General features: G+C 38.4%; 1 protein-coding gene across 1 annotated transcript in view; it reads right to left on the reverse strand.

Moving 5' to 3' along the window:
* Nucleotides 1–5,138: 5,138 nt before the first annotated feature.
* Nucleotides 5,139–27,246, reverse strand: part of LOC117326445 (tyrosine-protein phosphatase 99A-like) — a 29,658-nt gene continuing 7,550 nt past the window's right edge. Inside the window, exons 5-7 of the mRNA XM_033883194.1 lie at nucleotides 5,761–5,854; nucleotides 5,486–5,550; nucleotides 5,139–5,288 (exon numbers count right to left, since the gene is read on the reverse strand). Of these exons, the coding sequence (XP_033739085.1) occupies nucleotides 5,139–5,288; nucleotides 5,486–5,550; nucleotides 5,761–5,854 (309 nt within the window). The remainder of the gene's footprint in view (nucleotides 5,289–5,485; nucleotides 5,551–5,760; nucleotides 5,855–27,246) is intronic.

A 27,246-nucleotide genomic window follows, 5' to 3' on the forward strand; every position in this document is an offset into this window, starting at 1 on the left:
CCTAGTGATATCACTAAATAAATTTGAGATATCAATATGGCATTGAAACTGTATCACTCCTTTTCCCGCATTCTTTACTATTCAAGCTTCTTGTAAAACTGCATGCTACCTAGAAAGGAGGGAAATATTAGAAACGCTGTGTCTTGACGTGAATTTGAGCTGCGAGGAAACAAAAGTGATGATATTCAGTCAACAAAAGTAATGGTCATATGGTCCATTATCTCATTCTTTCGAAATATCTATATAATGATTACGCTAACGAGTTACTTATCTTCACCAATTGCAATGTAGCTAGTTTAACGTAATTAGGTATATATCGGCTTAGATAAAAGGCTATCTAATTTCTGTTCTGGTTCTTTGATACTCTTTGATACTGGTATTCTACACTCCATCGTCAAGCATTTCATGTCTTATTCAAACTCAAATACTTCTTCAGTTAGACAATTCGTCCAGAGTACTAAGCATATATACTTATCGAATAAATCAATACAAAATAAGTTTTTGTTTAATTGGGGGGATGCATGGCTACTAAATAATCATCACCTTCGCGAAGAAAGGAATCATATAAGACTCGTTAAATATTCTAAGCTACAATGTGTTATGCAATTCAACATACAAACGTTTCCTTGGAGGCAGGCTGAGCATGGGTCCCTACTGGAGTCAAGCGTGATAATTGACTGATGGAATAATGCATCAATTGAAACAGTTGAAGTGAACAAATAAAGCGCAGTAATATTAAATACATAATGTAAACTCATTAAAGAAAAACAGCGCAAAGGTTATAAGTAATGAAAATTACTAAAAATAAGACAATGATAATACTGTAGCTAAATCTAATACTTTTTTATGAATATTGGTAATTTTACCCAGAAAACGTCAATTCTCCGAAAATATGCATTAGCTAGTTTAACGTAATTAGGTATATATCAGCTTAGATAAAAGGCTATCTAATTTCTGTTCTGGTTCTTTGATACTCTTTGATACTGGTATTCTACACTCCATCGTCAAGCATTTCATGTCTTATTCAAACTCAAATACTTCTTCAGTTAGACAATTCGTCCAGAGTACTAAGCATATATACTTATCGAATAAATCAATACAAAATAAGTTTTTGTTTAATTGGGGGGATGCATGGCTACTAAATAATCATCACCTTCGCGAAGAAAGGAATTATATAAGACTCGTTAAATATTCTAAGCTACAATGTGTTATGCAATTCAACATACAAACGTTGCCTTGGAGGCAGGCTGAGCATGGGTCCCTACTGGAGTCAAGCGTGATAATTGACTGATGGAATAATGCATCAATTGAAACAGTTGAAGTGAACAAATAAAGCGCAGTAATATTAAATACATAATGTAAACTCATTAAAGAAAAACAGCACAAAGGTTATAAGTAATGAAAATTACTAAAAATAAGACAATAATAATACTGTAGCTAAATCTAATACTTTTTTTTATGAATATTGGTAATTTTACCCAGACAACGTCAATTCTCCGAAAATATGCATTGTCAGAATTGATAAATCATTCGGGTAAAGATATGAACGAAATATGAAGTATTTAGATAAAAAAGCATAATACGCCCCACAACCTGAAGCGAAAGATATATTTGGATATGTTTGATTTGCATTTTATTTTGATACATTACTTCAATACAATACTACACTTTATTCTATGGAACTATTTGTTTTCGGGTTCGATTTTGTTTTAGTATAAAAAAACATGTTTTAATTTAGCTTTGTAGTGATTGCCAAAATGAAACCACAGCTTATCAGGTTGAAGAATGCGATCATTTTCACCTTAGAGCAGACAACTATGTATTTGAAATTTAAAAATTGCTTCAACCAAGTATATCATATTTTATGTGAAGAGTAAATCATATATGAGTCTTTCATCTACGTTTCCCTTGTATCAATATAATACATTTGTCCATAAGCATACGAACGTGATATATTTATTAAATGACACGGTCCAGTAGTAATATAGATTTGTTTTAAAATGAAAACAAGGGGTCATTTCAAACACATGCTGTTTGAAATAATTCTTTCATATTGTATCAAGATGTCATTGCATATGCCTATATACATTTTGATTTGACTGATAAATACTTGTCTGTAAAATGTTTGACTGCAGTTTCAATTTAAAAAAAAAACATTTGTTAAATGTTGTTGCATTAATAAAATACCAATCGATTAATTAAACATGTATGGTGAAATAATATAATATGCAATACAATTTTACTTTTGTTGGTAAGTTATATTATTATGCCGATGAGGGAAAACCCTGCATATCACGATGAGGTTCAAACATCTGTTATACACTACCGGGGGCGTGAGATGGTCAATTAAGTTATATTTGACAGGCTAATTCTGCGAACATTTGTTTGACCATCACATTTGACAGAAAATGCGCATCTCCAAACATTTGCAATCCATTGGAACCATCGTAATGGACTATACCGCGCACTTCATAATAAGATATACAATTGTCCATATCGTATGAATATTTGATCACATCTTCACACATTTGCATAGACTGTGTTCGCCTCGAGATAGTCTTTTACTAATGTATAGCAAAACACGTACTGGTCCTGCAATATAATAAAATATATATAGATAGATAGATAAATAACGAGGATTGTATGAATAAATCAGCAACACTGAATATATAATCTAGCTTGTATAGATTTAACGTAAACGCTTTACTGAAAAAGATTAATTTTATTCAATCTTTGCTTACAACGTTATCGACAATGATAGCTTATCACCATATGATATGATAACCGATATATTTCAATTCATTTATATATTCATTCATTTTACATTTCTTGATAGATAGCAAACATTCCCTTCGGGATATACGGTATTATTCCCTTGTCCTATAGCAAGTGTATCTGTGGTAATATTCCTTTAATGCACGTTTGTTAACCTGCGTATATTCTCTTTTTTTCGAAAACACAATTTATTCATAAAACGTATTTAGCTTAAAACATAACTATACTATCTGGTAGTGTTTTGCTTCATTAATTCAATTTAAAAAAAAATGAAATAGTTAACTTGCACCTCCCATGGTATCCTTAACTTCCTTAGCCTCTTACAGACAAATAGGACGGATATATTCTCTGAGTTTCCCTGTATTTCCTTATGCTACTTAGTTTTACCGTAATAAAAGAGGTGGAATTGACAAATGTTTTGCATATATTACCTTGTTGGGAAGACATTGTGGTCTCCGGATCTGTAGCTGTCTGGCCGCCGCCATGATGTCTACATCACCATCAATTTCTAAGCGTTCTATAACATTACACATGGTACATACGAGACCACTCTCTGTCGCTCCATCACTGAAAGTATATACTGAGATATAGTAACGGTTTGGTTTGGCTTGGTTTTATTTGTTTAACCTACAGTGTATTAACAGCTAGGGTCATTTAAGGACGGCCTCCCGTGTTTGCGATATGCATGCGTATGAGTGAGTGCGTATGTGTGTTTTGGGAGGCTGCGGTTTGTTCGTGTTAAGTCTGCTTGTGATAGGCCGGAACTTTTGCCGATTGATATAGTAACGGACCTGCAATAAAATAAACGCGATATAACCTCGTAAATTATACAGTTACATGGTACCATTTCTGAAATTATACAAAATAAACATGGGGGTATCAACAAAATGATGCATAAAGTACTTTCATTGAAATTTAATATGAAAATAACGCCTCTCTGAACTATGTTGAAAGGCACAATCATTAACATAATATAACAGTGAAACCGTCACTGGAATTTAATAATAAGGTTGTAAGGTCTCTGTGATTAGAACAACTGGATGGAGAGTCATTCAGACTAGTCTTAATGTGTCTAACATCTTATTGCCTTTCTCATTGTGAAGTTATTTATATATATACATTCTTGGTGGTCAGTGGTTGTCTATTACTTTCAATCATTTTGTTATATCAAATCACGAACTTATATCTGACCTGCAGGTGATGATAACAGAAGCTGCATCTATCCCTCGCCTAGATTGAATGACTTGTATCAATTCTAGCATAAAGCTAGACCCGGGCAATGACATCCCCCAGGACGGAGTTTCGAAAAGGGTTATCTTTATGTCGGTTCCTATTTCCTGTTTAAAGAGAATTGGTTATCTACAACCTAAGCTCATGTACTTCATACAAAGTATCACGCATGGCAAATTCAAAGTTTTATTTTGAATTAATTTTCTGTTTGATTTTTCTCCTGAACTTGTATATATTAACTCTTAAGTGAGCAATGTGTTGAATATTAAATATCTTTATAATGTGAATGATTCGACTATGGATGTGTTCAAATAATACAGTACTTACTTTGTTTTCTATTGTTAACTTCTTTTCCTCGACACGCTCAGATCCTACTGAATGGGAATCGCAGTGACTGGTTGTAACAAGAAAGTTGCCAAATTTTGCTCTAGTTCCCTTTGTTGCTGGCCAACACGGCTTGTTCTTAAAATGATGAAACGAATGAAATTACGTGCGAAATATTTTGTAAGAGGATATTTTAAAATGTGTATCCCTTTGTGATTCGTCTATCATGATTATAGACTGATCGGTCTTATGAATAATATTAATGACAAGCTAAATCAATAACATATCAAATTGAAGGGGCATAATTTTTTCGTATGTCTAGCGCAGGGCTTGTGGATACCAACATTCCCTCAGCCTAAACTAAACATCTCCCAGCTGAACAAATTTGAGTAATCGGACAATGGAAATAAATGATTAAATATAGAACATATATTAAAAAAAAACTGTGCATGATATGTTTTCATACTCTATGCATTTATTTTAATCAGTTGTCTTCGAGAGAGAAAAATATTTCTTTCATCTATATCCCAAGTGTCTCAATTCTGCGAACCTTACCCCGAATGTATCTGTCCGAATTCGGAATTCAGCATTATAATTACAGGATATCAAAACAAATATTTTCTTTATACGAGGCTGATAAAAAAAGGTGAAGGATTAGCGAATCAATATCTTGACCCAAAGTCCGAAGAACTATTTTTCCTTGCATGGATATAATTTTCATTTTCACTCGTTATGATAGTAAGCAAGTGCTAAACAATGTTATTAGGGGGGGAGGGGGCGGGGGCGGGGAGAAAATAGTCTTAGAAATCTTATCTAAAAATAACACTTGTTCCCACCTTTAAGTTACCGATGGACACAACCGTGTCCGATCGTTCCTGGGCAATCAGCGACAGGAAGTCAGTGGCAGTGTTGTCCAGAGGATGCTGGGTAATGATGTAGCCGTACGGGGTTCTATATCCCTGACAGATCAATTCAAGAAGAGATTACCAATACAATTTGGTTAGAAATTTAATTGTGATAAGGAACAATTTATTTCTTCACAAACTAATGTTCCAGTAATGATACCTGAACGACCGCTCGAACTGTTCTCCCAAAAATGGAAAATGTATTTATTCCTCGATGAGTAAAATAAAGTTGAAAACGAAGATTTTCATACCGGGATGTTCACTGCGTCGATATACCCTGACGTGGTCGTCATAAGGCGGATCTTATACTTTTCGACTGTAACATTACAATAAAAACATTTTCACATGTTGTCATTATAATCTTAGTGCGTTATTTTATAATTTATTTATTTTATTATCTTGATTATGTAAATGTATTTGTTGCAAAGCAATAGTATATAATCCATGTTTTCAATTTTCTTATTTCTACAATATCAAAATCGTTTAACCTTGTTCGCGAATCAGGAGTGAGACACAAAATACATACCTGCCAAAATTGATCGGTTCTTTTTTTTGTCTTTGTTTGATAAAGCTGACTTATACTCTCTGGTACTGTATTCGGGTTTTGCATTGTTAAGGACCTACAATTCGTTTAAACATTATACTATTGTAATTACTCGTTATAATAAATGAATCAATGGGATTTAAATATACGATACACAATTCAAACATCGAAAAATTTTGATTATATTATCAAGTATACGTAAAAGTTCAGGAAATTTATGAAACTTTATTGAGTAAATTATATGGTGACTGTCTACTTACAAGTTACGAGTGTATTGTTCGATATACCGGCTGTTTATACTAATCGGAATTCCTTAGTCATTTGACAGCGGAAGTGTTCCGAGTACATGTAATTTGGCGCGAATATTGCACGTGCGATTGCCGCGGTTGTCTATATAAGCCGGTACACCTGTCTAGTTCGCCAGTCAGATGGAAAGTCTTTATAGCATCTTTCACATTTTTCAATATAACTTTTCTGAACAGGATAGAACCATAGGCTATGCTATCAAAATATGCAGTGCCTGACTGCAAGTCTAAGGCTGGTAGGTTAATTCTTCTATCGGTACCGGAGATGAAATTCTTCAGAAAAAACGACATTAAAATTGAATTAATTTCGAAATGATAATTTTGATATCTTGTTAAGCTTTGAATTTAAAGTGATGGCTTTTTGTTAATAGCCGAGTATAGATATCGTGCTACTCAGAAATATAAACAAATAAGATATATGATAAAGATCAGGGGGAGATAATTCAATGTTATCTCCTCCACCCCCAAATTTCTGGACTTTTTGTAAAAAATGAAGGAAAAAAAGGCCGGGCGAGAAAAAAAATCAGGATTAGAGCCATTATTTAGATAAAAGAGTCGAAACACAGACACAGGACACGGAGCCGGGCTAGTGACAACAAAACAACCAGATATATCACCAAACACTGAACTGGGGTAGTGACAACAGAATAACCAAACACATCACCGAATACCGAATCGGGGTAGTGACAACAGAACAACCAGACACACACCCATACATTGAACTGGGGTAGTGCCAGCAGTACAACCAGACATACCACCGGACCCCGAGTCACGCTATATACCGCTACCATTGAAATACAAAATTTATGTCCGTATCTTCCCTGGTCTATGGTCCTCCATGTAATTCTACATGGGTCATATTTTCATTATCAATCCCCCCTGAATCTAAATTCCTCTCTAAATTCTGCTACAATTCCTCGAAGATGAGAATCCCATCCGAAAATGTGATAGTCGGTCCCATCATCTGGTTTCCAGGGACGCTTGATGGCACAAAATGTCATATGCGGTAGCTCGCTATATAGAATCTTTCACATTTTTCATATATAACTTTTCAGGAACAGGATAGAACCATAGGATATGCTATCAAAATATGCAGTGCCTGACTGCAAGTCTAAGGCTGGTAGTTTAATTCTTCTATCGGTACCGGAGATGAAATTCTTAAGAGAAAACGACCTTAAAATTGAATTAATTTCGAAATGTTAATTTTAATATCTTGATAAGCTTTGAATTTAAAGTGATGGCTTTTGGTTAATAGCCGAGTATAGATATCGTGCTATTCAGAAATATAAACAAATAAGATATAATAAAGATCAGGGGGAGATAATTCAATGTTATCTCCTCCACCCCCAAATTTCTGGACTTTTTGTAAAAAATGAAGGAAAAAAAGGCCGGGCGAGAACAAAAATCAGGATTAGAGCCATTATCTAGATAAAAGAGTCGAAACACAGACACAGGACACGGAACCGGGCTAGTGACAACAAAACAACCAGCTATATTACCAAACACTGAACTGGGGTAGTGACAACAGAACAACCAAACACATCACCGAATACCGAATCGGGGTAGTGACAACAGAACAACCAGACACACACCCATACATTGAACCGGGGTAGTGCCAGCAGTACAACCAGACATACCACCGGACCCCGAGTCACGCTATATACCGCTACCATTGAAATACAAAATGTATGTCCGTATCTTCCCTGGTCTATGGTCCTCCATGTAACTCTACATGGGTCACATTTTCATTATAAATCCCCCCTGAATCAAAATTCCTCTCTAAATTCTGCTACAATTCCTCGAAGATGAGAATCCCATCCGAAAATGTGCTAGTCGGTCCAATCATCTGGTTTCCGGGGACGCTGGATGGCACAAAATGTCATATGCGGTAGCTCGCTATAGCATCTTTCACATTTTTCAAATATAACTTTTCTGGAACATGATAGAACCATAGGATATGCTATCAAAATATGCAGTGCCTGACTGCAAGTCTAAGGCTGGTAGGTTAATTCTTCTATCGGTACCGGAGATGAAATGCTTAAGAGAAAACGACATTAAAATTGAATTAATTTCGAAATGTTCATTTTAATATCTTGATAAGCTTTGAATTTAAAGTGATGGCTTTTGGTTAATAGCCGAGTATAGATATCGTGCTACTCAGAAATATAAACAAATAAGATATTATAAAGATCAGGGGGAGATAATTCAATGTTATCTCCTCCACCCCCAAATTTCTGGACTTTTTGTAAAAAATGAAGGAAAAAAAGGCCGGGCGAGAAAAAAAAATCAGGGTTAGAGCCATTATCTAGATAAAAGAGTCGAAACACAGACACAGGACACGGAACCGGGCTAGTGACAACAAAACAACCAGATATATCACCAAACACTGAACTGGGGTAGTGACAACAGAACAACCAAACACATCACCGAATACCGAATCGGGGTAGTGACAACAGAACAACAAGACACACACCCATACATTGAATCGGGGTAGTGCCAGCAGTACAACCAGACATACCACCGGACCCCGAGTCACGCTATATACCGCTACCATTGAAATACAAAATGTATGTCCGTATCTTCCCTGGTCTATGGTCCTCCATGTAACTCTACATGGGTCACATTTTCATTATAAATCCCCCCTGAATCTAAATTCCTCTCTTAATTCTGCTACAATTCCTCGAAGATGAGAATCCCATCCGAAAATGTGCTAGTCGGTCCAATCATCTGGTTTCCGGGGACGCTGGATGGCACAAAATGTCATATGCGGTAGCTCGCTATATAGCATCTTTCACATCTTTCAAATATAACTTTTCTGCAACAGGATAGAACCATAGGATATGCTATCAAAATATGCAGTGCCTGACTGCAAGTCTAAGGCTAGTAGGTTAATTCTTCTATCGGTACCGGAGATGAAATGCTTAAGAGAAAACGACATTAAAATTGAATTAATTTCGAAATGTTAATTTTAATATCTTGATAAGCTTTGAATTTAAAGTGATGGCTTTTGGTTAATAGCCGAGTATAGATATCGTGCTACTCAGAAATATAAACAAATAAGATATATGATAAAGATCAGGGGGAGATAATTCAATGTTATCTCCTCCACCCCCAAATTTCTGGACTTTTTGTAAAAAATGAAGGAAAAAAAGGCCGGGCGAGAAAAAAAATCAGGATTAGAGCCATTATTTAGATAAAAGAGTCGAAACACAGACACAGGACACGGAGCCGGGCTAGTGACAACAAAACAACCAGATATATCACCAAACACTGAACTGGGGTAGTGACAACAGAATAACCAAACACATCACCGAATACCGAATCGGGGTAGTGACAACAGAACAACCAGACACACACCCATACATTGAACTGGGGTAGTGCCAGCAGTACAACCAGACATACCACCGGACCCCGAGTCACGCTATATACCGCTACCATTGAAATACAAAATTTATGTCCGTATCTTCCCTGGTCTATGGTCCTCCATGTAATTCTACATGGGTCATATTTTCATTATCAATCCCCCCTGAATCTAAATTCCTCTCTAAATTCTGCTACAATTCCTCGAAGATGAGAATCCCATCCGAAAATGTGATAGTCGGTCCCATCATCTGGTTTCCAGGGACGCTTGATGGCACAAAATGTCATATGCGGTAGCTCGCTATATAGAATCTTTCACATTTTTCATATATAACTTTTCAGGAACAGGATAGAACCATAGGATATGCTATCAAAATATGCAGTGCCTGACTGCAAGTCTAAGGCTGGTAGTTTAATTCTTCTATCGGTACCGGAGATGAAATTCTTAAGAGAAAACGACCTTAAAATTGAATTAATTTCGAAATGTTAATTTTAATATCTTGATAAGCTTTGAATTTAAAGTGATGGCTTTTGGTTAATAGCCGAGTATAGATATCGTGCTATTCAGAAATATAAACAAATAAGATATAATAAAGATCAGGGGGAGATAATTCAATGTTATCTCCTCCACCCCCAAATTTCTGGACTTTTTGTAAAAAATGAAGGAAAAAAAGGCCGGGCGAAAAAAAAAATCAGGATTAGAGCCATTATCTAGATAAAAGAGTCGAAACACAGACACAGGACACGGAACCGGGCTAGTGACAACAAAACAACCAGCTATATTACCAAACACTGAACTGGGGTAGTGACAACAGAACAACCAAACACATCACCGAATACCGAATCGGGGTAGTGACAACAGAACAACCAGACACACACCCATACATTGAACCGGGGTAGTGCCAGCAGTACAACCAGACATACCACCGGACCCCGAGTCACGCTATATACCGCTACCATTGAAATACAAAATGTATGTCCGTATCTTCCCTGGTCTATGGTCCTCCATGTAACTCTACATGGGTCACATTTTCATTATCAATCCCCCCTGAATCTAAATTCCTCTCTAAATTCTGCTACAATTCCTCGAAGATGAGAATCCCATCCGAAAATGTGCTAGTCGGTCCAATCATCTGGTTTCCGGGGACGCTGGATGGCACAAAATGTCATATGCGGTAGCTCGCTATAGCATCTTTCACATTTTTTTAAATATAACTTTTCTGGAACATGATAGAACCATAGGATATGCTATCAAAATATGCAGTGCCTGACTGCAAGTCTAAGGCTGGTAGGTTAATTCTTCTATCGGTACCGGAGATGAAATGCTTAAGAGAAAACGACATTAAAATTGAATTAATTTCGAAATGTTAATTTTAATATCTTGATAAGCTTTGAATTTAAAGTGATGGCTTTTGGTTAATAGCCGAATATAGATATCGTGCTACTCAGAAATATAAACAAATAAGATATTATAAAGATCAGGGGGAGATAATTCAATGTTATCTCCTCCACCCCCAAATTTCTGGACTTTTTGTAAAAAATGAAGGAAAAAAAGGCCGGGCGAGAAAAAAAAATCAGGATTAGAGCCATTATCTAGATAAAAGAGTCGAAACACAGACACAGGACACGGAACCGGGCTAGTGACAACAAAACAACCAGATATATTCACCAAACACTGAACTGGGGTAGTGACAACAGAACAACCAAACACATCACCGAATACCGAATCGGGGTAGTGACAACAGAACAACAAGACACACACCCATACATTGAACCGGGGTAGTGCCAGCAGTACAACCAGACATACCACCGGACCCCGAGTCACGCTATATACCGCTACCATTGAAATACAAAATGTATGTCCGTATCTTCCCTGGTCTATGGTCCTCCATGTAACTCTACATGGGTCACATTTTCATTATAAATCCCCCCTGAATCTAAATTCCTCTCTAAATTCTGCTACAATTCCTCGAAGATGAGAATCCCATCGGAAAATGTGATAGTCGGTCCAATCATCTGGTTTCCGGGGACGCTGGATGGCACAAAATGTCATATGCGGTAGCTCGCTATATTGCATCTTTCACATCTTTCAAATATAACTTTTCTGCAACAGGATAGAACCATAGGATATGCTATCAAAATATGCAGTGCCTGACTGCAAGTCTAAGGCTAGTAGGTTAATTCTTCTATCGGTACCGGAGATGAAATGCTTAAGAGAAAACGACATTAAAATTGAATTAATTTCGAAATGTTAATTTTAATATCTTGATAAGCTTTGAATTTAAAGTGATGGCTTTTGGTTAATAGCCGAGTATAGATATCGTGCTATTCAGAAATATAAACAAATAAGATATAATAAAGATCAGGGGGAGATAATTCAATGTTATCTCCTCCACCCCCAAATTTCTGGACTTTTTGTAAAAAATGAAGGAAAAAAAAGGCCGGGCGAGAAAAAAAATCAGGATTAGAGCCATTATCTAGATAAAAGAGTCGAAACACAGACACAGGACACGGAACCGGGCTAGTGACAACAAAACAACCAGCTATATTACCAAACACTGAACTGGGGTAGTGACAACAGAACAACCAAACACATCACCGAATACCGAATCGGGGTAGTGACAACAGAACAACCAGACACACACCCATACATTGAACCGGGGTAGTGCCAGCAGTACAACCAGACATACCACCGGACCCCGAGTCACGCTATATACCGCTACCATTGAAATACAAAATGTATGTCCGTATCTTCCCTGGTCTATGGTCCTCCATGTAATTCTACATGGGTCATATTTTCATTATAAATACCCCCTGAATCTAAATTCCTCTCTAAATTCTGCTACAATTCCTCGAAGATGAGAATCCCATCCGAAAATGTGATAGTCGGTCCCATCATCTGGTTTCCAGGGACGCTGGATGGCACAAAATGTCATATGCGGTAGCTCGCTATAGCATCTTTCACATTTTTCAAATATAACTTTTCTGGAACAGGATAGAACCATAGGATATGCTATCAAAATATGCAGTGCCTGACTGCAAGTCTAATGCTGGTAGGTTAATTCTTCTATCGGTACCGGAGATGAAATGCTTAAGAGAAAACGACATTAAAATTGAATTAATTTCGAAATGTTAATTTTAATATCTTGATAAGCTTTGAATTTAAAGTGATGGCTTTTGGTTAATAGCCGAGTATAGATATCGTGCTACTCAGAAATGTAAACAAATAAGATATAATAAAGATCAGGGGGAGATAATTCAATGTTATCTCCTCCACCCCCAAATTTCTGGACTTTTTGTAAAAACTGAAGGAAAAAAAGGCTGGGCGAGAAAAAAAAATCAGGGTTAGAGCCATTATCTAGATAAAAGAATCGAAACACAGACACAGGACACGGAACCGGGCTAGTGACAACAAAACAACCAGATATATCACCAAACACTGAACTGGGGTAGTGACAACAGAACAACCAAACACATCACCGAATACCGAATCGGGGTAGTGACAACAGAACAACAAGACACACACCCATACATTGAACCGGGGTAGTGCCAGCAGTACAACCAGACATATCACCGGACCCCGAGTCACGCTATATACCGCTACCATTGAAATACAAAATGTATGTCCGTATCTTCCCTGGTCTATGGTCCTCCATGTAACTCTACATGGGTCATATTTTCATTATAAATCCCCCCTGAATCTAAATTCCTCTCTAAATTCTGCTACAATTCCTCGAAGATGAGAATCCCATCGGAAAATGTGATAGTCGGTCCAATCATCTGGTTTCCGGGGACGCTGGATGGCACAAAATGTCATATGCGGTAGCTCGCTATATAGCATCTTTCACATTTTTCAAATATAACTTTTCTGCAACAGGATAGAACCATAGGATATGCTATCAAAATATGCAGTGCCTGACTGCAAGTCTAAGGCTAGTAGGTTAATTCTTCTATCGGTACCGGAGATGAAATGCTTAAGAGAAAACGACATTAAAATTGAATTAATTTCGAAATGTTAATTTTAATATCTTGATAAGCTTTGAATTTAAAGTGATGGCGTTTGGTTAATAGCCGAGTATAAATATCGTGCTACTCAGAAATGTAAACAAATAAGATATAATAAAGATCAGGGGGAGATAATTCAATGTTATCTCCTCCACCCCCTAATTTCTGGACTTTTTGTAAACAAGAGGCCCATGGGGCCTGTATCGCTCACCTGGTTGGATTTGACGAAATGTCAAAATAATGTTCATGTTCAATTCCTTTTGTTTGTTAACCTCAAACAATGCTATTTATGGTTATAGCGTGGGGATCCCAACTGCTTTAAAGAAATAATGAAGTCCAGACTCTCTGAGTTTACAACATGCATTTATAACTTTATGACTAGTAGTGATTTAAAGAAATTACCTCTATTTCCTATATGGGGCCCCGCCTCTTTGGCCCCTCGGGGGTCAGAGTCACCATTTATGCAAAATCTGTTCCCCTTCACATAAGAATGTTTCTGACCAATTTGGGTATAAATCCAAGCATAACTTTATGACTAGTAGCGATTTGAAGGAATTACCTCTATTTCCCCATTAGGCCCTGCCCCTTTGGCCCCTTGGGGTCAGAGTCACCATTTATGCAAAATCTGTTCCCCTTTCCTAAAGGATGTTTCTGACCAAATTGGGTTCAAATCCATTCATAACTTTATGACTAGTAGCGATTTGAAGGAATTACCTCTATTTCCCCATTAGGCCCCGCCCCTTTGGCCCCTTGGGGTCAGAGTCACCATTTATGCAAAATCTGTTCCCCTTTCCCAAAGGATGTTTCTTACTAAATTGCGTTAAAAACCATTCATAACTTTATGACTAGTAGCGATTTAAAGGAATTACCTCTATTTCCCATATGGGGCCCCGCCTCTTTGGCCCCTTGGGTGTCAGAGTCACCATTTATGCAAAATCTGTTCCCCTTTCCCAAAGAATGTTTCTTACTAAATTGCGTTAAAAACCATTCATAACTTTATGACTAGTAGCGATTTAAAGGAATTACCTCTATTTCCCATATGGGGCCCGCCCCTTTGGCCCCTTGGGGGTCAGAGTCACCATTTATGCAAAATCTGTTCCCCTTCCCCCAATGATGATTTTGACCAAATTCGGTTCAAATCTTTTCATAATTTTATGACAAGTAGCGATTTAAAGATATTACCTCTGTTTCCCCATTAGGCCCCGCCCCTTTGGTCCTTTGGGGGTCAGAGTAACCATTTATGCAAAATCTGTTCCCCTTCACATAAGAATGTTTCTGACCAAATTGGGTTCAAATCCATTCATACCTTTATGACTAGTAGCAATTTGAAGGAATTACCTCTATTTCCCCATTAGGCCCCGCCCCTTTGGCCCCTTAGGGGTCAGAGTCACCATTTATGCAAAATATGTTCCCCTTCCCCAAAGGATGTTTCTTACTAAATTGGGTTCAAATCCATTAATAACTTTATGACAAGTAGCAATTTGAAGGAATTACCTCTATTTCCCCATTAGGCCCCGTCCCTTTGGCCCCTTGGGGGTCAGAGTCACCATTTATGCAAAATCTATTCCCCATCCCCAAAGGATGTTTCTGACCAAATTGGGTTCAAATCCATTCATAACTTTATGACTAGTAGCGATTTAAAGGAATTGCCTCTATTTCCCCTATTGGGCCCCGCCCCTCAGGCCCCTTGGGGGTCAGAGTCACCATTGATGCAAAATCTGTTCCCCTTTCCTAAAGGATGTTTCTGACCAAATTGGGTTCAAATCCATTCATAACTTTATGACTAGTAGCGATTTGAAGGAATTACCTCTATTTCCCCTAATGGGCCCCGCCCCTTTGGCCCCTTGGGGGTCAGAGTAACCATTTATGCAAAATCTGTTCCCCGTCCCCAAAGGATGTTTCTGACCAAATTGGGTTCAAATCCATTCATAACTTTATGACTAGTAGCGATTTGAAGGAATCACCTCTATTTCCCCATTAGGCCCCGCCCTTTTGGCCCCTTGGGGGTCAGAGTCACCATTTATGCAAAATCTGTTCCCCTTCCCCAAAGGATGTTTCTGACCAAATTGGGTTCAAATCCATTCATAACTTTATGACTAGTAGCGATTTTAAGGAATTACCTCTATCTCCCCATTAGGCCCCGCCCCTTTGGCCCCTTGGGGGTCAGAGTAACCATTTATGCAAAATCTGTTCCCCTTCCCCAAAGGATGTTTCTGACCAAATTGGGTTCAAATCCATTCATAACTTTATGACTAGTAGCGATTTAAAGGAATTGCCTCAATTTCCCCTATTGGGCCCCGCCCCTCAGGCCCCTTGGGGGTCAGAGCCACCATTTATGCAAAATCTGATCCACCTCTGCCAAGGATGTTTCTGACCAAATTTGGTCAAAATCCAATAAGAACTTTTGACTAGTAGCGATTTGAAGCAAATGTTGACGGACGGACGACGGACGACGGACGCCGGACGCCGGACGACGGACGACGGACGACGGACGCTGCACCATGGCATAAGCTCACCGGACCTTCGGTCCAGGTGAGCTAAAAATGAAGGATAAAAAGGCTGGGCGAGAAAAAAAATCAGGATTAGAGCCGATATCTAGATAAAAGAGTCGAAACACAGACACAGGACACGGAACCGGACTAGTGACAACAAAACAACCAGATATATCACCAAACACTGAACTGGGGTAGTGACAACAGAACAACCAAACACATCACCGAATACCGAATCGGGGTAGTGACAACAGAACAACCAGACACACACCCATACATTGAACCGGGGTAGTGCCAGCAGTACAACCAGACATACCACCGGACCTCGAGTCACGCTATATACCGCTACCATTGAAATACAAAATGTATGTCCGTATCTTCCCTGGTCTATGGTCCTCCATGTAACTTTACATGGGTCATATTTTGATTATAAATCCCCCCTGAATCTAAATTCCTCTCTAAATTCTGCTACGATTCCTCGAAGATGAGAATCCCATCCGAAAATGTGATCGTCGGTCCCATCATCTGGTTTCCGGGGACGCTGGATGGCACAAAATGTCATATGCGGTAGCTCGCTATATAGCATCTTTCACATTTTTCAAATATAACTTTTCTGCAACAGGATAGAACCATAGGATATGCTATCAAAATATGCAGTGCCTGACTGCAAGTCTAAGGCTAGTAGGTTAATTCTTCTATCGGTACCGGATATGAAATGCTTAAGAGAAAACGACATTAAAATTGAATTAATTTCGAAATGTTAATTTTAATATCTTGATAAGCTTTGAATTTAAAGTGATGGCTTTTGGTTAATAGCCGAGTATAGATATCGTGCTACTCAGAAATATAAACAAATAAGACATATAATAAAGATCAGGGGGAGATAATTCAATGTTATCTCCTCCACCCCCAAATTTCTGGACTTTTTGTAAAAAATGAAGGGAAAAAAGGCCGGGCGAGAAAAAAAAATCAGGATTAGAGCCGATATCTAGATAAAAGAGTCGAAACACAGACACAGGACACGGAACCGGACTAGTGACAACAAAACAACCAGATATATCACCAAACACTGAACTGGGGTAGTGACAACAGAACAACCAAACACATCACCGAATACCGAATCGGGGTAGTGACAACAGAACAACCAGACACACACCCATACATTGAACCGGGGTAGTGCCAGCAGTACAACCAGACATACCACCGGACCCCGAGTCACGCTATATACCGCTACCATTGAAAGACAAAATGTATGTCCGTATCTTCCCTGGTCTATGGTCCTCTATTTAACTCTACATGGGTCATATTTTCATTATCAATCCCCCCTGAATCTAAATTCCTCTCTAAATTCTGCTACAATTCCTCGAAGATGAGAATCCCATCGGAAAATGTGATAGTCGGTCCAATCATCTGGTTTCCGGGGACGCTGGATGGCACAAAATGTCATATGCGGTAGCTCGCTATATAGCATCTTTCACATTTTTCAAATATAACTTTTCTGCAACAGCATAGAACCATAGGATATGCTATCAAAATATGCAGTGCCTGACTGCAAGTCTAAGGCTAGTAGGTTAATTCTTCTATCGGTACCGGAGATGAAATGCTTAAGAGAAAACGACATTAAAATTGAATTAATTTCGAAATGTTAATTTTAATATCTTGATAAGCTTTGAATTTAAAGTGATGGCTTTTGGTTAATAGCCGAGTATAGATATCGTGCTACTCAGAAATATAAACAAATAAGACATATAATAAAGATCAGGGGGAGATAATTCAATGTTATCTCCTCCACCCCCTAATTTCTGGACTTTTTGTAAAAAATGAAGGAAAAAAAGGCCGGGCGAGAAAAAAAAATCAGGATTAGAGCCGATATCTAGATAAAAGAGTCGAAACACAGACATAGGACACGGAACCGGACTAGTGACAACAAAACAAGCAGATATATCACCAAACACTGAACTGGGGTAGTGACAACAGAACAACCAAACACATCACCGAATACCGAATCGGGGTAGTGACAACAGAACAACCAGACACACACACACATACATTGAACCGGGGTAGTGCCAGCAGTACAACCAGACATACCACCGGACCCCGAGTCACGCTATATACCGCTACCATTGAAAGACAAAATGTATGTCCGTATCTTCCCTGGTCTATGGTCCTCTATTTAACTCTACATGGGTCATATTTTCATTATAAATCCCCCCTGAATCTAAATTCCTCTCTAAATTCTGCTACAATTCCTCGAAGATGAGAATCCCATCCGAAAATGTGATAGTCGGTCCCATCATCTGGTTTCCAAGGACGGTGGAAGGCACAAAATATCATATGCGGTAGCTCGCTATATAGCATCTTTCACATTTTTCAAATATAACTTTTCTGGAACAGGATAGAACCATAGGCTATGCTATCCGGAGATGAAATTCTTAAGAGAAAACGACATTAAAATTGAATTAATTTCGAAATGTTAATTTTAATATCTTGATAAGTTTTGAATTTAAAGTGATGGCTTTTGGTTAAAAGCCGAGTATAGATATCGTGCTACTCAGAAATATAAACAAATAAGACATATAATAAAGATCAGGGGGAGATAATGCAATGTTATCTCCTCCACCCCCTAATTTCTGGACTTTTTGTAAAAAATGAAGGAAAAAAAGGCCGGGCGAGAAAAAAAAATCAGGATTAGAGCCGATATCTAGATAAAAGAGTCGAAACACAGACACAGGACACGGAACCGGGCTAGTGACAACAAAACAACCAGCTATATTACCAAACACTGAACTGGGGTAGTGACAACAGAACAACCAAACACATCACCGAATACCGAATCGGGGTAGTGACAACAGAACAACCAGACACACACCCAGACATTGAACCGGGGTAGTGCCAGCAGTACAACCAGACATACCACCGGACCCCGAGTCACGCTATATACCGCTACCATTGAAATACAAAATGTATGTCCGTATCTTCCCTGGTCTATGGTCCTCCATGTAACTCTACATGGGTCATATTTTCATTATAAATCCCCCCTGAATCTAAATTCCTCTCTAAATTCTGCTGCAATTCCTCGAAGATGAGAATCCCATCCGAAAATGTGATCGTCGGTCCCATCATCTGGTTTCCAGGAACGCTGGATGGCACAAAATGTCATATGCGGTAGCTCGCTATAGCATCTTTCACATTTTTCAAATATAACTTTTCTGGAACAGGATAGAACCATAGGATATGCTATCAAAATATGCAGTGCCTGACTGCAAGTCTAAGGCTGGTACGTTAATTCTTCTATCGGTACCGGAGATGAAATGCTTAAGAGAAAACGACATTAAAATTGAATTAATTTCGAAATGTTAATTTTAATATCTTGATAAGCTTTGAATTTAAAGTGATGGCTTTTGGTTAATAGCCGAGTATAGATATCGTGCAACTCAGAAATGTAAACAAATAAGATATAATAAAGATCAGGGGGAGATAATTCAATGGTATCTCCTCCACCCCCAAATTTCTGGACTTTTTGTAAAAAATGAAGTAAAAAAAGGCCGGGCGAGAAAAAAAAAATCAGGATTAGAGCCATTATCTAGATAAAAGAGTCGAAAAACAGACACACGACACGGAACCAGGCTAGTGACAACAAAACAACCAGATATATCACCAAACACTGAACTGGGGTAGTGACAACAGAACAACCAAACACATCACCGAATACCGAATCGGGGTAGTGACAACAGAACAACCAGACACAGACCCATACATTAACCGGGGTAGTGCCAGCAGTACAACCGGACATACCACCGGACCCCGAGTCACGCTATATACCGCTACCATTGAAAGACAAAATGTATGTCCGTATCTTCCCTGGTCTATGGTCCTCTATTTAACTCTACATGGGTCATATTTTCATTATAAATCCCCCCTGAATCTAAATTCCTCTCTAAATTCTGCTACAATTCCTCGAAGATGAGAATCCCATCCGAAAATGTGATAGTCGGTCCCATCATCTGGTTTCCAAGGACGTTGGAAGGCACAAAATATCATATCCGGTAGCTCGCTATATAGCATCTTTCACATTTTTCAAATATAACTTTTCTGGAACAGGATAGAACCATAGGCTATGCTATCCGGAGATGAAATTCTTAAGAGAAAAGGACATTAAAATTGAATTAATTTTGAAATGATAATTTTAATATCTTGATAAGCTTTGAATTTAAAGTGATGGCTTTTGGTTAATAGCCGAGTATAGATATCATGCTACTCAGAAATATAAACAAATAAGATATATAATAAAGATCAGGGGGAGATAATTCAATGTTATCTCCTCCACCCCCAAATTTCTGGACTTTTTGTAAAAAATGAAGGAAAAAAGGCCGGGCGAGAAAAAAATCAGGATTAGAGCCATTATTTAGATAAAAGAGTCGAAACACAGACACAGGACACGGAACCGGACTAGTGACAACAAAACAACCAGATATATCACCAAACACTGAACTGGGGTAGTGACAACAGAACAACCAAACACATCACCGAATACCGAATCGGGGTAGTGACAACAGAACAACAAGACACACACCCATACATTGAACCGGGGTAGTGCCAGCAGTACAACCAGACATACCACCGGACCCCGAGTCACGCTATATACCGCTACCATTGAAATACAAAATGTATGTCCGTATCTTCCCTGGTCTATGGTCCTCCATGTAACTCTGCATGGGTCATATTTTCATTATAAATCCCCCCTGAATCTAAATTCCTCTCTTAATTCTGCTACAATTCCTCGAAGATGAGAATCCCATCGGAAAATGTGATAGTCGGTCCAATCATCTGCTTTCCGGGGACGCTGGATGGCACAAAATGTCATATGCGGTAGCTCGCTATATAGCATCTTTCACATCTTTCAAATATAACTTTTCTGCAACAGGATAGAACCATAGGATATGCTATCAAAATATGCAGTGCCTGACTGCAAGTCTAAGGCTAGTAGGTTAATTCTTCTATCGGTACCGGAGATGAAATGCTTAAGAGAAAACGACATTAAAATTGAATTAATTTCGAAATGTTAATTTTAATATCTTGATAAGTTTTGAATTTAAAGTGATGGCTTTTGGTTAAAAGCCGAGTATAGATATCGTGCTACTCAGAAATATAAACAAATAAGACATATAATAAAGATCAGGGGGAGATAATGCAATGTTATCTCCTCCACCCCCTAATTTCTGGACTTTTTGTAAAAAATGAAGGAAAAAAAGGCCGGGCGAGAAAAAAAAATCAGGATTAGAGCCGATATCTAGATAAAAGAGTCGAAACACAGACACAGGACACGGAACCGGGCTAGTGACAACAAAACAACCAGCTATATTACCAAACACTGAACTGGGGTAGTGACAACAGAACAACCAAACACATCACCGAATACCGAATCGGGGTAGTGACAACAGAACAACCAGACACACACCCAGACATTGAACCGGGGTAGTGCCAGCAGTACAACCAGACATACCACCGGACCCCGAGTCACGCTATATACCGCTACCATTGAAATACAAAATGTATGTCCGTATCTTCCCTGGTCTATGGTCCTCCATGTAACTCTACATGGGTCATATTTTCATTATAAATCCCCCCTGAATCTAAATTCCTCTCTAAATTCTGCTGCAATTCCTCGAAGATGAGAATCCCATCCGAAAATGTGATCGTCGGTCCCATCATCTGGTTTCCAGGGAACGCTGGATGGCACAAAATGTCATATGCGGTAGCTCGCTATAGCATCTTTCACATTTTTCAAATATAACTTTTCTGGAACAGGATAGAACCATAGGATATGCTATCAAAATATGCAGTGCCTGACTGCAAGTCTAAGGCTGGTACGTTAATTCTTCTATCGGTACCGGAGATGAAATGCTTAAGAGAAAACGACATTAAAATTGAATTAATTTCGAAATGTTAATTTTAATATCTTGATAAGCTTTGAATTTAAAGTGATGGCTTTTGGTTAATAGCCGAGTATAGATATCGTGCAACTCAGAAATGTAAACAAATAAGATATAATAAAGATCAGGGGGAGATAATTCAATGGTATCTCCTCCACCCCCAAATTTCTGGACTTTTTGTAAAAAATGAAGTAAAAAAAGGCCGGGCGAGAAAAAAAAAATCAGGATTAGAGCCATTATCTAGATAAAAGAGTCGAAAAACAGACACACGACACGGAACCAGGCTAGTGACAACAAAACAACCAGATATATCACCAAACACTGAACTGGGGTAGTGACAACAGAACAACCAAACACATCACCGAATACCGAATCGGGGTAGTGACAACAGAACAACCAGACACAGACCCATACATTAAACCGGGGTAGTGCCAGCAGTACAACCGGACATACCACCGGACCCCGAGTCACGCTATATACCGCTACCATTGAAAGACAAAATGTATGTCCGTATCTTCCCTGGTCTATGGTCCTCTATTTAACTCTACATGGGTCATATTTTCATTATAAATCCCCCCTGAATCTAAATTCCTCTCTAAATTCTGCTACAATTCCTCGAAGATGAGAATCCCATCCGAAAATGTGATAGTCGGTCCCATCATCTGGTTTCCAAGGACGTTGGAAGGCACAAAATATCATATCCGGTAGCTCGCTATATAGCATCTTTCACATTTTTCAAATATAACTTTTCTGGAACAGGATAGAACCATAGGCTATGCTATCCGGAGATGAAATTCTTAAGAGAAAAGGACATTAAAATTGAATTAATTTTGAAATGATAATTTTAATATCTTGATAAGCTTTGAATTTAAAGTGATGGCTTTTGGTTAATAGCCGAGTATAGATATCATGCTACTCAGAAATATAAACAAATAAGATATATAATAAAGATCAGGGGGAGATAATTCAATGTTATCTCCTCCACCCCCAAATTTCTGGACTTTTTGTAAAAAATGAAGGAAAAAAAGGCCGGGCGAGAAAAAAAATCAGGATTAGAGCCATTATTTAGATAAAAGAGTCGAAACACAGACACAGGACACGGAACCGGGCTAGTGACAACAAAACAACCAGATATATCACCAAACACTGAACTGGGGTAGTGACAACAGAACAACCAAACACATCACCGAATACCGAATCGGGGTAGTGACAACAGAACAACAAGACACACACCCATACATTGAACCGGGGTAGTGCCAGCAGTACAACCAGACATACCACCGGACCCCGAGTCACGCTATATACCGCTACCATTGAAATACAAAATGTATGTCCGTATCTTCCCTGGTCTATGGTCCTCCATGTAACTCTGCATGGGTCATATTTTCATTATAAATCCCCCCTGAATCTAAATTCCTCTCTTAATTCTGCTACAATTCCTCGAAGATGAGAATCCCATCGGAAAATGTGATAGTCGGTCCAATCATCTGGTTTCCGGGGACGCTGGATGGCACAAAATGTCATATGCGGTAGCTCGCTATATAGCATCTTTCACATCTTTCAAATATAACTTTTCTGCAACAGGATAGAACCATAGGATATGCTATCAAAATATGCAGTGCCTGACTGCAAGTCTAAGGCTAGTAGGTTAATTCTTCTATCGGTACCGGAGATGAAATGCTTAAGAGAAAACGACATTAAAATTGAATTAATTTCGAAATGTTAATTTTAATATCTTGATAAGCTTTGAATTTAAAGTGATGGCTTTTGGTTAATAGCCGAGTATAGATATCGTGCTATTCAGAAATATAAACAAATAAGATATAATAAAGATCAGGGGGAGATAATTCAATGTTATCTCCTCCACCCCCAAATTTCTGGACTTTTTGTAAAAAATGAAGGAAAAAAAGGCCGGGCGAAAAAAAAAAATCAGGATTAGAGCCATTATCTAGATAAAAGAGTCGAAACACAGACACAGGACACGGAACCGGGCTAGTGACAACAAAACAACCAGCTATATTACCAAACACTGAACTGGGGTAGTGACAACAGAACAACCAAACACATCACCGAATACCGAATCGGGGTAGTGACAACAGAACAACCAGACACACACCCATACATTGAACCGGGGTAGTGCCAGCAGTGCAACCAGACATACCACCGGACCCCGAGTCACGCTATATACCGCTACCATTGAAATACAAAATGTATGTCCGTATCTTCCCTGGTCTATGGTCCTCCATGTAACTCTACATGGGTCACATTTTCATTATAAATCCCCCCTGAATCAAAATTCCTCTCTAAATTCTGCTACAATTCCTCGAAGATGAGAATCCCATCCGAAAATGTGCTAGTCGGTCCAATCATCTGGTTTCCGGGTACGCTGGATGGCACAAAATGTCATATGCGGTAGTTCTCTATAGCATCTTTCACATTTTTCAAATATAACTTTTCTGGAACAGGATAGAACCATAGGATATGCTATCAAAATATGCAGTGCCTGACTGCAAGTCTAAGGCTAGTAGGTTAATTCTTCTATCGGTACCGGAGATGAAATTCTTAAGAGAAAACGACATTAAAATTGAATTAATTTCGAAATGTTAATTTTAATATCTTGATAAGCTTTGAATTTAAAGTGATGGCTATTGGTTAATAGCCGAGTATAGATATCGTGCTACTCAGAAATGTAAACAAATAAGATATAATAAAGATCAGGGGGAGATAATTCAATGTTATCTCCTCCACCCCCAAATTTCTGGACTTTTTGTAAAAAATGAAGGAAAAAAAGTCCGGGCGAGAAAAAAAATCAGAATTAGAGCCATTATTTAGATAAAAGAGTCGACACACAGACACAGGACACGGAACCGGACTAGTGACAACAAAACAACCAGATATATCACCAAACACTGAACTGGGGTAGTGACAACAGAACAACCAAACACATCACCGAATACCGAATCGGGGTAGTGACAACAGAACAACCAGACACACACCCATACATTGAACCGGGGTAGTGCCAGCAGTACAACCAGACATACCACCGGACCCCGAGTCACGCTATATACCGCTACCATTGAAATACAAAATGTATGTCCGTATCTTCCCTGGTCTATGGTCCTCCATGTAACTCTACATGGGTCATATTTTCATTATCAATCCCCCCTGAATCTAAATTCCTCTCTAAATTCTGCTACAATTCCTCGAAGATGAGAATCCCATCCGAAAATGTGCTAGTCGGTCCCATCATCTGGTTTCCAGGGACGCTGGATGGCACAAAATGTCATATGCGGTAGCTAGCTATCGCATCTTTCACATTTTTCAAATATAACTTTTCTGGAACAGGATAGAACCATAGGATATGCTATTAAAATATGCAGTGCCTGACTGCAAGTCTAAGGCTAGTCGGTTAATTCTTCTATCGGTACCGGAGATGAAATTCTTAAGAGAAAACGACATTAAAATTGAATTAATTTCGAAATGTTAATTTTAATATCTTGATAAGCTTTGCATTTAAAGTGATGGCTTTTGGTTAATAGCCGAATATAGATATCGTGCTACTCAGAAATATAAACAAATAAGATATAATAAAGATCAGGGGGAGATAATTCAATGTTATCTCCTCCACCCCCAAATTTCTGGACTTTTTGTAAAAAAAATGAAGGAAAAAAAGGCCGGGCGAGAAAAAAAATCAGAATTAGAGCCATTATCTAGATAAAAGAGTCGAAACACAGACACAGGACACGGAACCGGGCTAGTGACAACAAAACAACCAGCTATATTACCAAACACTGAACTGGGGTAGTGACAACAGAACAACCAAACACATCACCGAATACCGAATCGGGGTAGTGACAACAGAACAACCAGACAAACACCCATACATTGAACCGGGGTAGTGCCAGCAGTACAACCAGACATACCACCGGACCCCGAGTCACGCTATATACCGCTACCATTGAAATACAAAATGTATGTCCGTATCTTCCCTGGTCTATGGTCCTCCATGTAACTCTACATGGGTCATATTTTCATTATAAATCCCCCCTGAATCTAAATTCCTCTCTAAATTCTGCTACAATTCTTCGAAGATGAGAATCCCATCCGAAAATGTGCTAGTCGGTCCCATCATCTGGTTTCCAGGGACGCTGGATGGCACAAAATGTCATATGCGGTAGTTCGCTATAGCATCTTTCACATTTTTCAAATATAACTTTTCTGGAACAGGATAGAACCATAGGATATGCTATTAAAATATGCAGTGCCTGACTGCAAGTCTAAGGCTAGTCGGTTAATTCTTCTATCGGTACCGGAGATGAAATTCTTAAGAGAAAACGACATTAAAATTGAATTAATTTCGAAATGTTAATTTTAATATCTTGATAAGCTTTGAATTTAAAGTGATGGATTTTGGTGATAAGCCGAGTATAGATATCGTGCTACTCAGAAATATAAACAAATAAGATATAATAAAGATCAGGGGGAGATAATTCAATGTTATCTCCTCAACCCCCAAATTTCTGGACTTTTTGTAAATAATGAAGGTAAAAAAGGCCGGGCGAGAAAAAAAATCAGGATTAGAGCCGATATCTAGATAAAAGAGTCGAAACACAGACACAGGACACGGAACCGGGCTAGTGACAACAAAACAACCAGCTATATTACCAAACACTGATCTGGGGTAGTGACAACAGAACAACCAAACACATCACCGAATACCGAATCGGGGTAGTGACAACAGAACAACCAGACACACACCCATACATTGAACCGGGGTAGTGCCAGCAGTACAACCAGACATACCACCGGACCCCGAGTCACGCTATATACCGCTACCATTGAAATACAAAATGTATGTCCGTATCTTCCCTGGTCTATGGTCCTCCATGTAACTCTACATGGGTCATATTTTCATTATAAATCCCCCCTGAATCTAAATTCCTCTCTAAATTCTGCTACAATTCCTCGAAGATGAGAATCCCATCCGAAAAAGTGCTAGTCGGTCCCATCATCTGGTTTCCAGGGACGCTGGATGGCACAAAATGTCATATGCGGTAGTTCGCTATAGCATCTTTCACATTTTTCAAATATAACTTTTCTGGAACAGGATAGAACCATAGGATATGCTATTAAAATATGCAGTGCCTGACTGCAAGTCTAAGGCTAGTAGGTTAATTCTTCTATCGGTACCGGAGATGAAATTCTTAAGAGACAACGACATTAAAATTGAATTAATTTCGAAATGTTAATTTTAATATCTTGATAAGCTTTGAATTTAAAGTGATGGATTTTGGTTAATAGCCGAGTATAGATATCGTGCTACTCAGAAATATAAACAAATAAGATATATAATAAAGATCAGGGGGAGATAAT

This window comes from Pecten maximus, chromosome 4 (assembly GCF_902652985.1).
Source record: "Pecten maximus chromosome 4, xPecMax1.1, whole genome shotgun sequence".
Taxonomy (NCBI): domain Eukaryota; kingdom Metazoa; phylum Mollusca; class Bivalvia; order Pectinida; family Pectinidae; genus Pecten; species Pecten maximus.